Raw genomic sequence first — 15,853 nt, forward strand, 5'->3', positions numbered from 1 at the left:
AATCGTAAGGAAACGGGATCAATAAAATCCTCAAGTTTCGCGCATGACGGAATTTATTTTGCGAATTTCTTAAGGTTATGAGATGAATCCATGATATAAAACCGTGTAGCACCAAATGCAAATAAGTAAACAACATAATAGACTTAGTTAAATGCGGAACAATGTTCGAAGGTGCCATAGCGGCGTTCTTGAATCGGCTTTTGGGGAAGTATATCGAGGATTTAGATACCGAACAGTTCAACGTTGGTATCTTTTCTGGCGATACTTGCCTTACCGATCTTAAATTAAAACCTGAAGCTCTGGTAAGCAAATTTTTCTCTTATAAAATACTAAAATATAAAATAATAAATAATAAAATAATAAAATATATGAAGGTAATTAATATCTTTTGGTTTGTAGTATCAATTTGGTCTGCCTATTAAAGTGGAAATTGGTCTAATAGGAAGGATTGTTTTAAAGATACCATGGTCTGGATTATTTTCTCAGCCAATTATTCTTTGTATCGAGGTAAACAAATTAGTAACAAATTCTTCTTTATTTGGGGTATGTTTTAGTTAATATCAAAAAGCATTCAGATACAATATGTTAACTCTGCTTAAAGGATATTTATATAGTGGCTGTGCCTGCTGCTTATGGTCCATATGATGCAGAAGTACAAAAGAAGTTGATAAGGGCAGAAAAAAAGAAAATATTAGAAGATTTAAAGGAAGATGAAGCGTTCAAAACAGGTAATTCATATATGTATGATAAAGTGTGTGCACTAATTTCTTCTACAATTAATTTTAGAATTATTTGATAATTTGCTGGCATCTGTGACAAAAAATTTCCAAATTAGTATAAATAATGTACATATTAGATATGAAGAAAAGCTAAATGGATCTCTATGTGCTTGTGGTGTCTGTATTCAAAGTATATCAGTTATGACTACAAATAGGTAAATATTTAATTTCCTGTTATTATTTCCTCAGTATCTATATGTATTCATGTCAAATTGTAGTAAATGGAAACCTGGTGTTTGTGCTAGTAATTTGAGTACAATTTACCAATTAATAAGGGCAGAATCCTTAAGCATATATATGGATTATGACACAGAATCTGCTCTTACAAGCACACAATGCGATTGGAATATGTTCAGTCTTCTAGCATGGAAAAGTACAATGCACAGAGCTTTACAAACCTTTGGTATGAAGAACAAAGAGTTCCAATTTTGTAAGTTTACAGTTTTATTTATAAACGTAACTTTGTGTTTAAATATAAGTAAGGAAACTAACAATGTTATGTTGTAGTACTAAAACCATTCACTGCAAAGATAAAAGTAATTATACATAAAGGTAATGAGACACAAACATCTCGCATGTTGGTTGATATTGTCCTTCATGATGTGGCAATGCAAGTTTCCAAAGCGCAATATATTACTTTTTGTCATCTTTATAATTCGTTGTCACGTGCGATAATCAATAAGTACGTATATTGATTGCATTTTTTTGTTGACTTTATTCATTGTTATGTTATTTCAGACCATATATAAAATATCGTCCAAACGATAATGTAAAGGAAAATCCAACAGCTTGGTGGAAGTATGCTTACAATTCCATTTTAGATTACAATATAAGACCCTATACATGGTCAAGGGTTAGTGAACACAGGAAAAACTACAGAAAGTATAAAGAAGCATGCTTGCAGAACTTGTTGCGACCAAATGATACAGAACTAAAACTGGATTTACAAAAATATGAAGATTGTCTGACTATTTTAAACATGGTAATAGCTAGAGAGCATGCTAAGCAGGAATTGAAAAATAAAACGATTGAAGAGAAACATCAAAGTATGAATACCAGTATTTCATTACAAAATGTACTAGAAAACACAACATTGATTAAAGAAGTACAAAATAATGATACACAAGGACAACAAATTAAACCATCATTGCATCATATTACTAATGATTCAGGAAGGAAGATAAAACTGGAAAAACTACCCCAACCAATAGGTACAATAGAATTTGTCTCAAATTCACAATCAAAATAAATGCATATATGATAAAGACAACTTTTTATATTCTGTTTCAGATTATAAATTCAATTTTACTTTAGCAAACTGCTGTTTGAGTCTTTTAAGCTATAATAGAGAAATTCTTGTTGTAACTATAACTCAGCTCTTAACCAGTGTTGAAATACGTCCTCTGATGTCTGCTTTCAAAGTGTCTGCCCGAGCTGAGAGTTTTGTAATCGAAGGCGTTTCTGCAGAAGGTGACCTAGTGCCATTAATCACGGTCGACAATATTTTGACAGGTATCAGAATTTACTTTATTAGGAATTAGAATTTACCACTAATTTTATCATTACTCATTTTTACAGGGAATGTATCAACTAACTTTTTGGCAGTAGATTTTGAAAAGAATGGGGAAAACGTGGATCCAACTTTCGACATTTCTATAAAGCTGGAAGCTATAGAAGTGACTTATTATCATGTAATAATATTTTTATAAGATAAATGTATTTAGGAATGTTAATTCATCCATCCAATATTAATTCATCAGCATCATAAAAAAATGATACCTTATTAAATTTTAGCATGCCATGATAGAAATTATTCAATTTTTCAAACTTAATAATTCGGATATGCAAACGACAATTTTGTGGGCGTATAAATTGTACGAATATATAAAAAGAAATTATCTGGTTTTGGTAGATAATATTGTTTCTCAAACGCTTCGGATTAATTTCAAAGTAGACATTAAAGGACCATACATCATATTTCCTGAACAAGGATCGATACAGAAGTGCGTATAATGTGAAACATTAATAAATTCTTAACCGTTTGAGTCCCAGTGGTCATTGAAAAAACAGGGTCAAGAAATCCTGAACAGCGCGATAGCGCTTGTTTTAATCGATTGCGAAGAGAACCAAGCGGTGTAATAGTGCTCGTCATATTTGTTACTTTATGAAATACATCTATATCATTATATATGCGTACTATTAATTTACAAGTTTTGTTCAATAAAAATTATTGAGAGGATAACAATAAAATACAAAATACCGTCAGTCGTCCATAACGTTCAAATGTACTGGGACTTTTCGACACAAAATCTAAACAGCATGATCGCGCTGCTTGGGACTCAAACGGTTAAGCTTGTTTGGGTCTGGAAGTAACACAAAGGAATTTTAGAGGCGGACATATCCTTGTCATGGATTTTGGTAATATGAGTTTGTCTAATGAACTACAGTCTATAAACTTGCAACTTGAAGATGCGACACTTATGGAATTGGAAGAATTACTTTACGACAGAATACATATTGAATTTTCTGGAGCACAAATACTATTTTGTCATTCAGGTACTAGCTTTTTTTAAAATTCATTTTTCCAAATCTTAATACATTTATCTCAAATACTCTTTATTTTATTATAGGAGATGATTGGAGGTCAGCTAGAAAAAAGAAGGATTCTGAGTATCATTTTTTACCAAAGATACAAGCAACTACAACTATTTCATGTAGTATAAAACCAGAATACCATCAGTTACCAAGGTACCTCCTAATCTTTTTGGGCATATTAGATCAGATTTATTGTATTTATATATTATTTATATTATTATTTTTTAGAATTAAAATCAATGTGTCCATTTCGAGTATAAAATTTAATTTATCAGAAAATAAAATACGACTGATTGCTCATTTCTTGAATTTATTACTATTGGCGTATCAACAGAATGTAGAGAAGTACAGGGGCAAGATGAAACAATATGCTTGTAAAGAAAACTTGAATAAAATTTTCATATCGATGAAAGACCTTAAAAATGTGCAACGTAGCGTATGTCTGTCATCGATTGAAATGATACAAAATAAAATCACGCATGTGTCTAAGGAACTTTTGACGAATCATGTTCAAAAACTCGATAGGTAACGAAGTAAGATTAAATATTAATGTACAAAATGTATTCTTCAATATTTTGATAAAATGCAATTATTTTATTACAAACAAACTATATATAAAATTTCTTTTTTTCACATCACAGAAGTGTTGTGTCTTCTGAGGTCAGTGAAGAAGACTTGGAATTACTATCAAAGACAATAAGTCTGTCTGGATTCGATGACAACGTATCTCCATATAATCACATAAATTTCTTGTTGAGATTTGCTATTGGAGAGGTTCTATATATATTGATCTTTCTCACTAGACTTTATGTATCTTTTAAAATATCAATTTTGTAATATATTCAATGATATTTTCAAATGTTTAGCTGTCAGTTCATTTGGGAATTATTCATTATGGAAGAGAAGAACCTTACTTGAATTTAAGATTGCATGGGTTGTATTGCGAAACCGCGATAATGGAGTATGGACCTGCTGTACAATTTGGTGTAGGATCTATTCTTTTAGTAGATAAAACAAATGCTGGAGTAACTGGATCATATTTAGAATTAATATCTACTGAAGAGCCACACGAAGTTTTTATTATATCGTATCGTAAGGTACTGTAATTTGTGTGATGAAATTAAGTCTTTTTTGTTTACTTCATATTTTCCTACTAATATATTTTGTAGGTCAAATCGAACTGTCCTGATTTCAAATCCCACTTCAAAAGTATTGAACGATCTCTTGTCGTAAATATATTGAACATCAATATAAATCTCCACAGACCTGCAGTATTGAAAATACGAGAATACTGGTATAATTTGGCTAAGTATGTATTAATATCTTTATTATTAAATATTTAATAAGAAAAAATCTGAATAATAGATGTTTTTTAGCATTTTTGAAAACAATAATCTTCTCGACTTCGCGGAGAGTATATGCTACAAAATTGCACATTGGAAAACGAAAGAAGACGATCCACCTATCCCACCTGGTAAAGAATAATAAAATTATTATAAATTCATCGTCTATAATCTTAACATTTTATCTTTTTTTAGGTGCTATCAAATTGAATTATTCTGCTCGACTAAGCGCTTTAGTGGTAAGATTTTGCGATAAGGATTTAGATTTAATAGAAATACAGGTCTTGGGACTGGAAAACGATTGCATTTACAATGCTAATGAAAGAATGGTATTGCGTGTACATCTTAGACATCTATCGATTGAAGATTTGAGCGAGGATACACTTTATTCTAAAGTAAACATCAAATTTATGAGACATATTATTACATATAATTTCGCGTATTCTTAATTTTAAATATTTCTTTATAAGATTTTAACTACAGAGGAGGATAAGGTTTTTGATTTAAAATACGTGAGACATATGCCAAGATTATACACATGTTCGGACATCGATACAAAGCAAGATGATGTAATGTCGGATGGAACATTTAAGCTTTCCATTGGAAGAATGAATTGTGTACTTATTTGCAAAATTCTGTATGATTTGAAGGTATACATTTCATATTTATATACCATTATTATATCATAACAGTAATGATAAAGTTTTGTTCATTCTTACAGTATTTTTTAGCGCCATTTACTTCTACGTATTTCTTGCAATTTAAGAAATACTTAGTTAAGAAACTCATGAATGGGATTGGAGAATTCAAAAAAAGTGCAACGAAATTGCATATATTTATTGATATTCAAGGTCCCATATTTTTGTTGCCACAGCGTAAAGAAGTTCCAAGTCTGTTGGTATTAAATACAGGTGCACTATCAGTTGAAAATTTCTTTAAGAAGAGTGATCACTCTACTCTAAGTGTTAAAATACCCAGCAGTGACTCAAACCAAGTAATAATTGATAATATTCTAGTAAAATTAAATAATATGACTGTGTCCAGGGCAATTATGACACTCAGTCGTGATCTAGAAATCCAAGTAAGATTTAATGTTTGAAAAAGTAGCTTTTTAAGAACTAAATAATATTTAAATAAAGTGATTTAATCAAATGATGAATTCATAGGAACCAATTGTCGAACCGGTACATATTCGTTTTGATATTAAAAGAAAAACAGAATATCGCAGTGCAATGGAATTTCAAACATATGGGTTATTTAATATACAAGGTTCTATGGATTTTGCATATATTAATTTGAGCCAAAGAGATTTAAAGTCTAGTATATTAGTGTGGAAAGACAACATATCCAAAATTATTTTATTCAAAGATACATACTATAACGAAACGCAATCTGCAATGATGAGCCAATTAAAAAAATTTAGTAATGAAGAAGCAATGGTAAAGAAATTGGAAGATTTTCTCACACATAATGAAAATTCTATATGTGAAATTAATACCAAATTAAGCCTAGAAGGGTTGCAGTTAAATTTGTTTTTAGATTCAGAGGAGGTAATTTATCACTTAATTTTATTTTAATTTGTCTATTCTACCACATATGATCTATATCTATTTTAAATTTATTTCAGGTATTAAGTTCACCCGTTCGTGATTTGAATCACGGCTTATGTAGACTAATGTTCGGAGAGATAATTAATACATATGCGTTTTACAGTGATAGAAGTTTAAAGATGAAATTATCTCTTCAAAGTTGTCTTTTGCAAGATACTCGAAAAGATTCTCAGACTATCAGAAAGTTCGTATATTTATACTCTTTCTATTTGGTATATTTTTAACGTAGTTAAATAACATCTTCACTTTGGATTGAAGGATAATTCAATCGCCAGCAAGACAAATAGGAATGCAACCTGAATCTTGTATATCCATTTCAATGTCTCCTATTGTTGATGTTACGTATACTCGTACGCCAGCTGGAGAAAAATGTTACGATGCACTTATTCAGGAAGTAAGAATAAACTTATCGGTACCATTCGTGATGCATCTGACTCGGTATATTATGGATTCTTTCCCGGGTGATCAAGTTGATGAAGGAATTATTAATCATGGATACGAAAATAATAGTTCTACGACAGTAAGTAATTGAACATTTTCTTTAAGCTATTATATATAAGTTACTTTATATATAAGTAGATAACTAATTTAATAATACTTGCAATACATATTTGTATCAAATCAAGAACAGAGATGTTACTACTACAGAAAAAAATAAATTAAAATACGCTCAATATTTTACAGAAGAACCAGGTATTTACACATATTTATTAAAGTTGAATGTTTTTATTAGTATTTTTCAATTTATATTAGGTGAAGTAAAAAGTTCTGAGCGCTTTTTCGCTTTATTTCGACGATGAAATTAACATAGTCAAGATTATTCGATTTAGATTAAATATGCGCCGTTTTGTTCGATTACTTTTGTCCATTTTGAAGGCAATTTCATAATTCCGCGGTTGAAGAAGTCCTCGTCCCTATTGGTAAAAAACTTGACCAGCTCATTTTCACAAGCCTCTCTTGAGGCCAGTTTTGTACCATCAAGAAAATTTTGCAAAAACTTAAAAAGGTGATAATCGCTTGGTGCCAGGTCTGGACTGTACGGCGGATGCGATAGAACCTCCCAGCCAAGCTCTCGGAGCTTCTGACGCGTCGTTAAAGATGTGTGCGGCCTGGCGTTGTCTTGATGGAACACAACACCTTTCCTATTGGCCAATTCTGGCCGCTTCTGGTCGATCGCCTGCTTCAGTCTGGTCAGTTGTTGACAATAGAGGTCCGAATTAAGTGTTTGCCCCGATGGGAGCAGCTCATAATGGATGATTCCCTTCCAATCCCACCAAACACACAATAAAACCTTCTTGGCCGTTAATCCACGCTTGGCGATCGTTTGGGCCGGCCCACCGCGATTGGACCACGATCTTTTTCGGCTGTTGTTCTCGTATGTGACCCATTTTACATCGCCAGTCACCATCCGCTTCAAAAATGGGTCGATTTCGTTACGTCTCAACAAAGAATCGCAGGCATCAATTCGGTCCAAAAGGTTCTTTTGCGTCAATTCATGTGGCACCCATACGTCGAGCTTCTTCTTGAGACCAGCCTTATGCAAATGGTTCCAAACGGTTTTCTGGCTAATCTTCAGTTCCTGGGCAATGGAATAAGTGCTCACATGCCGGTCCGACTCGACGATTTCCATGATTTTATCCACATTTTCGACGATTGGCCTACCAGAGCGTGCCTCATCTTCGACGTCCATATTACCAGAACGGAATCGTTGGAACCACCGCTTTGCTGTTGCATTCGATACTGTACTGGGTCCATAAACAGCACAAATTTTTTTGGCCGCCTGCTCCGCCTTTTCACCTTGGTCGTAGTGGTACTGAAGAATGTATCGAATTTTCTCTTTTTTTATCTCCATTTTCGAACGCTGTAACACACAACTGGCTTCACCGAACACAAAACTGACAAAGAACCTTTTTGATGCGTAATATCACCTTGAAATCGGTGTATACTATGACTCGATGCGATGTGCACATCGTGAGATATGGCTCACTAAAGACATCTAGCGAAAAACGCTCAGAACTTTTTACTTAACCTAATATAATAATTATAGAGTGAAAGAGCAAATAGTTTATTTACAATTATTTAAACATTAATATTTTATATAATTTAGATGCTACAGTATCTGTAAGGATACACAAGCCTGAGATTTTGCTTTTCGGAGATTTGAAAGCAAACAATGCACATATGATTTTATTACAAGCAGAAATGTCGATCGAGAGTAGTAGACATAGCTGCTCATCATCGATCGTTTATACATTAACTGACGTACGTGCCAAATCAAAGAAACAAGGGAATTACTCGCATCATATTCCCTTCTGGTTATTATGTCCCTGTGATATTGAAATTTGTAGAAAAGAAGAAGCACCTGAATTCAATGTCAATTATATTGTCGCAGTGAATAAAATTGATGTTCACGTCTCTGCAGAAATTATACATACATTTATCAATGCAAGTATTATAATATAGATTATAATATTTTTTATTCTCATAAAGTTTAATAACTATAAAATTGTATATACACATTTAGATATTGAATGAAGCTACAAGCTTTATAGATAGTATCAATGTGAAACTAGAAGACAGATTCGCAAATCAAGATTTTAACATGCACACTAATTTGTGGACACCAAAGAAAATTTCGAACGTACCATATAAAAAATTGCATGATGGTAAGTTTTATTGTACAAACAAATTTCTGTAGGATTAAAATAGTTCTTATAGATTGTATTTTACAGATGATTCACATCTAATCTATGAATGTAACGATCGAGTGGTAACTTTTAATGTGAAACCATTAATACTATGTTTACTACTAGAGATAGAATATGCAATGGAACGATTTTCTGTTATAAAAATGGAGAGTACAATTACAATTTCTATTAATGATTGGTTCAATGATTTTAATCTAGAATCGAATGTAAAAATTCATGCATTCTGTTATAATATGGATTACAAAAATTGGGAACCTCTGATTGATTTGTGCTCAGAAGATGATATGAATTACAAACCATGGGAATTTACAATAAAGGTAACTTTTGTAACACATGAGTGTAATAAATTTTTATGTTTTATATTCTTTACTATGTGTATAGATGCGTCATGGTGAAGCATTCATGATAAATTCAAATTCAACCGATTCATACCAACATATAAAACAGGATGCTTCAAAAGTCAAGAAAAAGAGTTTTAGAAATATTGATCAGGATGTTACAGATATGGTTTTTATAACTCCAGACCATTTAAATGTAGCAAAATCAAGTGGTACTTAAAACTAAATTCTTTATTCACATAATTAAGATTAATAAATACATTATTAAATATGTTTGCATTATAGAGACAGAAATGTATTCGACATATGAAGAAGACTCTGATACAGATGATGAAGAAGGACAGAAAAAGTTAACTAGAACTTCTAATTATTTGTTCAATAGTAACAGTAGTGGGGATGAGGACAGTGATAGTGATGACACCAGCACAAACGAAGATGAAGGATTAGAATTGACACCGGAGTGCAATGCGGATTCTTGTAAGGATTCATTATAACAATTATTACAATTAATCATCATAAATTTGTTATTATAATAGGTTTTTAATCACCAGTTGGACCGCTCGGCCGCGAATCAATAAAATCAAACGATACAGCGGTATACATTATCGTATCAACGGAAGAAAAGCTCAATGTAGTAATTACGCCAAATTTAATTATCGTGGTAGATATTATCATGAACGCATTTAAACAAGCCACTAGTGGAATACCGATTGTACCTACTAGTATGAAAAAATTAAATCTTCAAAACGATATTGGTCATGAGAGCCGAATAGAGCTTCTTGTTCCAGACGAAGTCAGTACATTTATCTCAATTAATACATTATTTTTAAAGAAGATGATTTTTACGACTACTTCTTTCATCATAGAATAACGAAAACGCAACTCGAATTATTGTCAGTCAAGATTACCATGATATTAGTCCATCTGCAAGTATTCCTAGCAGTCCAGAAGCGGAGCCTCATTCTGGACTTACAAGTCCGCAATTAGTTGACAATGAAATGGATTTTGCTGATCCTGACACAAATTTACAGAATCATTCAATGCCAATGCAGGAAATATTTGAGAAAGATTCTTCAATCAGTATATACAAAACAATTACTGGAGAAGTTTTACGAATCATTTTTAAAGGTATTCTTAAATGCAAATATATTATCAATGAAGTATCTTTATCTTTTTTTATCACAATCATAGGATTTGAGGATGTACTGGTATACTGTCCTAAAAGGCAGGGGTGTAATTTAATTCCACTCCGACCTATCAGACACGATGTGCGCTATCACCTGATCATAGAAGCTACTATTAATAATTACTTATATCGTACAATTACTGTACGATCACCTTTATTGGTAAAGTATATAATTTTTTCTTGTTTCATTATGATTTTATTTTAGGAGTATTTTCATTTTAGTTTCGCAATGAGACTTCGTACGCATTGGGTCTTTATTACAAGAAGTCATTGTTGGATAAATTGGGACTCACATGTATCGGTAAACCTACAAATCCTTTTGATGACAATATCAGGATGACAATCATCGAACCTGATTCCACTTATAGCATTCCTTTATACATAGCCTATCATTTTCCTATATATATACTGCCTGCTTATTTAGAGTAAGTAGAAAATAAATGCAGCAAGGGCGTTACTTGACATTACAAGATAAATCTTGTTTCAGAAAATATCAGGTAAGCGAGGAAGGAATTTACTGGAAAGAGCTAAGTGCAACAATAAATGTGATTAAGGATATATGTTGCAAAATGAAGGACGATGAAAGTAATTCTGTATTTTACGTCAAAGTTTCTTGTAATGAAATTCCAGTAATCGCGAAATCAAGTTGTCACGTACCGAATTATTTGATAAACATTTATCCTCCTTTTATTTTCAACAATCAACTACCATTCGTTATAGATGTTTATATACCTGCTATTAATTACGAAGTAAAAATTGAACCAGGGGAAAGAATAAACATGCACTCGTTGAGTTGTAATATTGATGTCCAATTTACTTTTAAGGTATGTATATTATATAAATATCGTATTATATAATAATATATATCGTATATTAATATAACAAAGCGTTCAATTGATCTAAGTTGTTTGTAATTTTTTCTGCCATCAAAGGTTCAAAATTATTTGGGTGCATATTGGACTGGAACAACAAAACTGAACACGAACTTGGGGAAGAAATTTGTTGTTATGAATGCTGATAGCGAGCTAGAATCGGCAAAACCATTTTTATTATGTATAGAATTGTGTAAAATTACAAGTTGGCATATTGTTATTCAATCTCAATATTGGATGATAAATAAATCCGGACTACCTTTATACATTCAGGTAATTAATTTGTTTCAAAGCGCAACTATAATATATACGTACTTTATATGTAATAATTTAATACTCTCAGGAATGCTACTCCCATATAATTAACGAGATACCAGAAGAAGAACTGATGGTGTTCTCTCAGAAGAATAATAGAAAGACTACAGTCAGATTGAGAGCTCATCAATCTGAATGGTCTTTGCCTTTTGGATTGGAAGGAATTACTTCCATGTCTTTGATTGTGTGCAAAGATATAGAAAGAGGAAGAAAGTACAGAATTCTAACAGAGATTGAAAGTTCTCGTCTTTCCCCTAACTTCACGAAGATTATCACGTTTCTTCCATGTTTCTATATTACTAACAAGATGAAAAGAACCATTAGATTTATGGAGGAAAATGATCAAGCAGATTTGTGGAATGATCTTCTTTCTGGACAAAGTTTACCATTTTGGCCGGTTACGGAATCAATGAAGATGAGAATAAAGTGGAGAAACAGTCAATTGGTATCACAACACTTTGGTATTACACATGTGGGGAAAACTGTATTAAGAATGGATAATGGAGTGAGTATTTGAATACATAATTATATACGAAATTATATATATAGAAAGATTTCAATTACTATAAGTGATATACTCGTTTATGTATAGTCAGCAGTTAGTGTAGAAATCAAAGGTGGTATTAATTCTCCATATCATGTTACATTCCAAAAATACATGGCGGGTGATATACCTTTAAGGATAGACAACTTTTGCGATGATTTATTTTTAAAAATTAGTCAGTGTAATTTGGGTCAAGTAGTTCTGATAAATCCATTCCAAAGTTTATTATATACATGGGACGATCCCACCAAGTCCAGAGAACTCATTTGGAATGTGTACAATAATAAAAGAACTGGATACAACGCAAGATTTGAAAGGGTAAAATATAATTTATATCTTGTTACAAAATGTAATACAATATGTGATGATTCTTTCATTTTTAGGATGGATATGGACAAGAAATTGTACCACTTGTAATCGTTGACAACTCTAACAGCAGAGTATCCTCTACTTCTTCAATTAAATCTCAAAACAATAAATTAACTTGGTTGGAAAGCAAATCTGGAAGTTTTAATAACGAAAGCAATGATTGCGACAATGATATAAAGTCACCAATGTTGAAAAATGCACAGGAAAATAAAACGGTAGTTTATTGGGTCAGTTACATGGAAGGAAATCAAAGAATCTTGTTATTTACTCAACAGGAAACAGTTTTCTTAAAAGCGAAGAGTATAGTCGATCCTGAACCTAGTAAAAAGGAGGTATTTCTTTCTTTTGCTGGTATTGGAATCAGTATTGTGAGTATATACATATTAATGAATTAAAATGGCAGAAAAGATATTTCTTATTAGATAATCAATTTAACATGATTATAGATAACAAAATCTAATGAGAATCTAAAAGAACTAGTGTATGCTAACATAACAGATTCTGCAGCTCATTGGGAACTTTATTTTGACAAGAGATGGAAGAGTTTATCTTTAGAACTGAGTGCTTGGATAGAGAGCAAGTATGTAAATTCTTGTAAAAAAGCACAGCTAGAAAATTTCATTGATGTAAGTACATTCTACAAACTATCAATTTAAATGTAACATTTCAAGTATAAATAATGAACTTTCAGGTTGATCTTGTAAAAATGCACATGACCAAACCGTTCTTCGGAAAATTAAGAAGGACCTATTCTCCAGGAATTTGGTTGCATTGCAGGAAGTCTATGTCACTCACTTATTTACAAGGCTATATTCATAGGATACAGGTATGTACTATCATAATATCATCTTCAATTAATATTATTTAGTTATATTATTGAATTGGCTATTTCAGGTGGATAATCAAATTCGTAATACTACGTTCCCAGTGATTTTGTACTCAAATTTGCAAAAGAGTATCATTAAATATGCAGGCAATCATAAATTGAAGCACTGTATAGAATTTACATGTTTGAAACAAAGGAAACTAAATTACAACGTTTACAAGTACGTAATTCTTGCTAATACTGTATCAATTGTATGCATATAATCAAATGTATTTTGTAGGAATATTTGTGTCATAGTTAGAGAATTTGATCTGAATTTACAAGAGGGCTTTCTTCTTTCTCTGATCGATTTAATTCCAAAAAAACCAGAAACTAAGTATTCTATTGCAGCAAAACTAAGAAAGGATGTTTCCACCATTCATATCTTGCCTTGCAATAAAGCTAACAATGTAAATATATATACTTCTCATCATTAATATATTAACATAACTACAATTTATAATAACACATAAATTGCAGAAGACAACTGTTAAAAGGAATAATGTGATAGAACATATGTATATTTCTCCAATCTTAATACGCTTAATATTGTTGGCTGATACAGAAAGACCTAACATTTATAACATTAGTGATATAGCAGATTATAAGAATATTGTTCGATTTATTTTTGAATATTCTGAGAAGGGAGGGTCTGAAAAACACGCTGAATTTCGGTACGAAAATATTTAAATATTAAAAAGCAATATATAACATACTCATATTCTGTTAATTTTGTATATATATCTTTCTTTGGATTTTAGACTTCCATATTATGAAAGAAACTTTATCGCAATTAACACTAAAGAAATTCTGTTTGATCTATCACGATCTTACGTGGCTCAAACTATGCAACAATTTCATGTTTTGATTCGTTCCACTACAGTCTTAGGAAATCAATGTGGCTACAACTTTAGATCACCAGGAGACAATTTTTATGAATCTAATACAGTAAGTATGAATTGAAAATGTTCTGAAGGAAGCAATTTTTTTATGCTAAGTATTATACATGTCGAATCTTTCAGTTGATTTTATGTGGAGACGAAATAGCAGAAAAATTAAGTTACGAAGTGGCGTGTCAATTGGGTTATGCTACCCCTGACACCACGCAAATATCAGTCTTTAATTTTAACATTGAACCTCGTATAGTTAAGGTATGTTAAATACAACTGAAGAAATATTAATTGCTTGATATTAAGGTAAACAATAGATACCACTTTTTATTTTAGATGAAGGAACCGTGTATTCAAAATAAAGATGTTCCTCCCTTGAATCTTTCAATTCGTACTTCGTTTGCTACAGAAATTGAACTAGAAACCTGCAGCTTAGTAACTGCCTTTATTAGCAGTGAGTAAAAAGCATTTTATCTTATTAATTTATAAGAACTTTAACTGCATAATTACATTTGCAGGTATTCATCAAGAAGAATTGAAATATTTCTTCAAAACTTTGGGGAAGAAAACGTCGATATTTTTTAATACTGAAAGTTCCTCTTTAAAAGCTTATTCAAAAGTAATAGCGGATATTATAAAAAGGTAGTGTTGATAAAGTGTTGTACATAAGTTGAATTTACATTTGAACTATGCATTTCAGGGCACAAGAAATAGGTCATAAGTTCATATCTCGTATACGTTTACCGCGCTATATCAATCCTTACAAGGTAATGTATAAATTTATTAAAATATTATTTATGAATAGAAATTCGATTAAAATAAATTCAACCCTTTTTCTTTCACCTTTTATTAGGGAGTTGAAATATTTTCGATGCATAAGGCAAAAGGAATGCATCTTCTAAGTGTAATTAATAAGAATCCAGGTATTGAAACAGACACATATTGGGCACATACTATCTTATCAAACGATGGAAAACATATAGCTCTTGTTTCATTGCAGTATGTATATGAAAGTTAATTTTTTTACTCATAAATCGTTAACTTTTCTTTTCAATTTGTATTTTGTTTATAGGCGATTATATTTTATTGAAAAAGGTTGTACCTGGGGATCCCTAAATGTAAAATGGACTTTAGAGACTCATCAATTACTATCACCTCCAACAGTAGTTAACAATAAACTTATCTTGCATGTAAACAAGGTACTTGTTTACTATACACAATGTATAAGTTGATCGCTTATTCCTATTTAAGGATATAAATGTAATGAATTTATCTTACCTGCAGAATGAAGGTACTTTGTCACCCATGATAGATTGGTACCTGGAGAGCGAAGCAACAGACATTCTGGAGTGGCTGTGCCAGAAAATAAATATAGCGATGATCTTGAACATGGAGAACAGTATATGTTCAAAGCAAGTTGTATAATTGGAATCCAAGCT

The 15,853-nt window shown here is 31.5% G+C and overlaps 1 protein-coding gene across 2 annotated transcripts; it reads left to right on the top strand.

Annotated features, from left to right (window-relative positions):
* Positions 1-59: 59 nt before the first annotated feature.
* On the top strand, positions 60-15,839 carry LOC117212195 (vacuolar protein sorting-associated protein 13C-like). Of its 2 annotated transcripts, XM_033456759.1 has the most exons (51): positions 60-302; positions 400-507; positions 602-728; positions 787-934; positions 998-1,209; positions 1,287-1,461; positions 1,518-1,990; positions 2,070-2,291; positions 2,358-2,470; positions 2,574-2,782; positions 3,169-3,335; positions 3,410-3,527; positions 3,603-3,899; positions 4,016-4,148; positions 4,241-4,471; positions 4,544-4,683; positions 4,751-4,848; positions 4,913-5,112; positions 5,188-5,367; positions 5,439-5,798; positions 5,884-6,267; positions 6,345-6,511; positions 6,586-6,847; positions 6,954-7,020; positions 8,435-8,772; positions 8,852-8,993; positions 9,060-9,352; positions 9,417-9,585; positions 9,659-9,850; positions 9,925-10,166; positions 10,240-10,501; positions 10,565-10,719; positions 10,782-10,984; positions 11,047-11,383; positions 11,492-11,704; positions 11,775-12,251; positions 12,339-12,608; positions 12,674-13,027; positions 13,106-13,285; positions 13,351-13,485; positions 13,554-13,705; positions 13,766-13,934; positions 14,005-14,198; positions 14,286-14,472; positions 14,547-14,675; positions 14,751-14,868; positions 14,933-15,056; positions 15,115-15,181; positions 15,268-15,413; positions 15,487-15,613; positions 15,699-15,839. In XM_033456759.1, the coding sequence occupies exons 1-51, from the start codon at positions 162-164 to the stop codon at positions 15,837-15,839; spliced, it is 10,248 nt and encodes a 3,415-aa protein (XP_033312650.1). In that variant the 5' UTR covers positions 60-161. The 2 variants fall into 2 exon arrangements, 1 of the variants encoding a protein (XP_033312650.1); XR_004488419.1 differs by lacking the exons at positions 15,115-15,181; positions 15,268-15,413; positions 15,487-15,613; positions 15,699-15,839 and having other exon boundaries at positions 162-302; positions 14,732-14,868.
* The last annotated feature ends 14 nt before the right edge of the window (positions 15,840-15,853 follow it).

Source organism: Bombus bifarius, unplaced genomic scaffold (genome assembly GCF_011952205.1).
Source record: "Bombus bifarius isolate JDL3187 unplaced genomic scaffold, Bbif_JDL3187 scf7180000007970, whole genome shotgun sequence".
Taxonomy (NCBI): domain Eukaryota; kingdom Metazoa; phylum Arthropoda; class Insecta; order Hymenoptera; family Apidae; genus Bombus; species Bombus bifarius.

What these genes read in the sequence shown, in the direction of transcription:
- LOC117212195 (XM_033456759.1), top strand. Translation starts at nt 162, where the DNA reads ATGTTCGAAGGTGCCATAGCGGCGTTCTTGAATCGGCTTTTGGGGAAG. An exon ending in TTATTATATCGTATCGTAAG is followed by an intron (nt 4,472 to 4,543) that starts GTACTGTAATTT and finishes TATATTTTGTAG; the next exon opens with GTCAAATCGAACTGTCCTGA. An exon ending in AGCTTCTTGTTCCAGACGAA is followed by an intron (nt 10,167 to 10,239) that starts GTCAGTACATTT and finishes CTTTCATCATAG; the next exon opens with AATAACGAAAACGCAACTCG.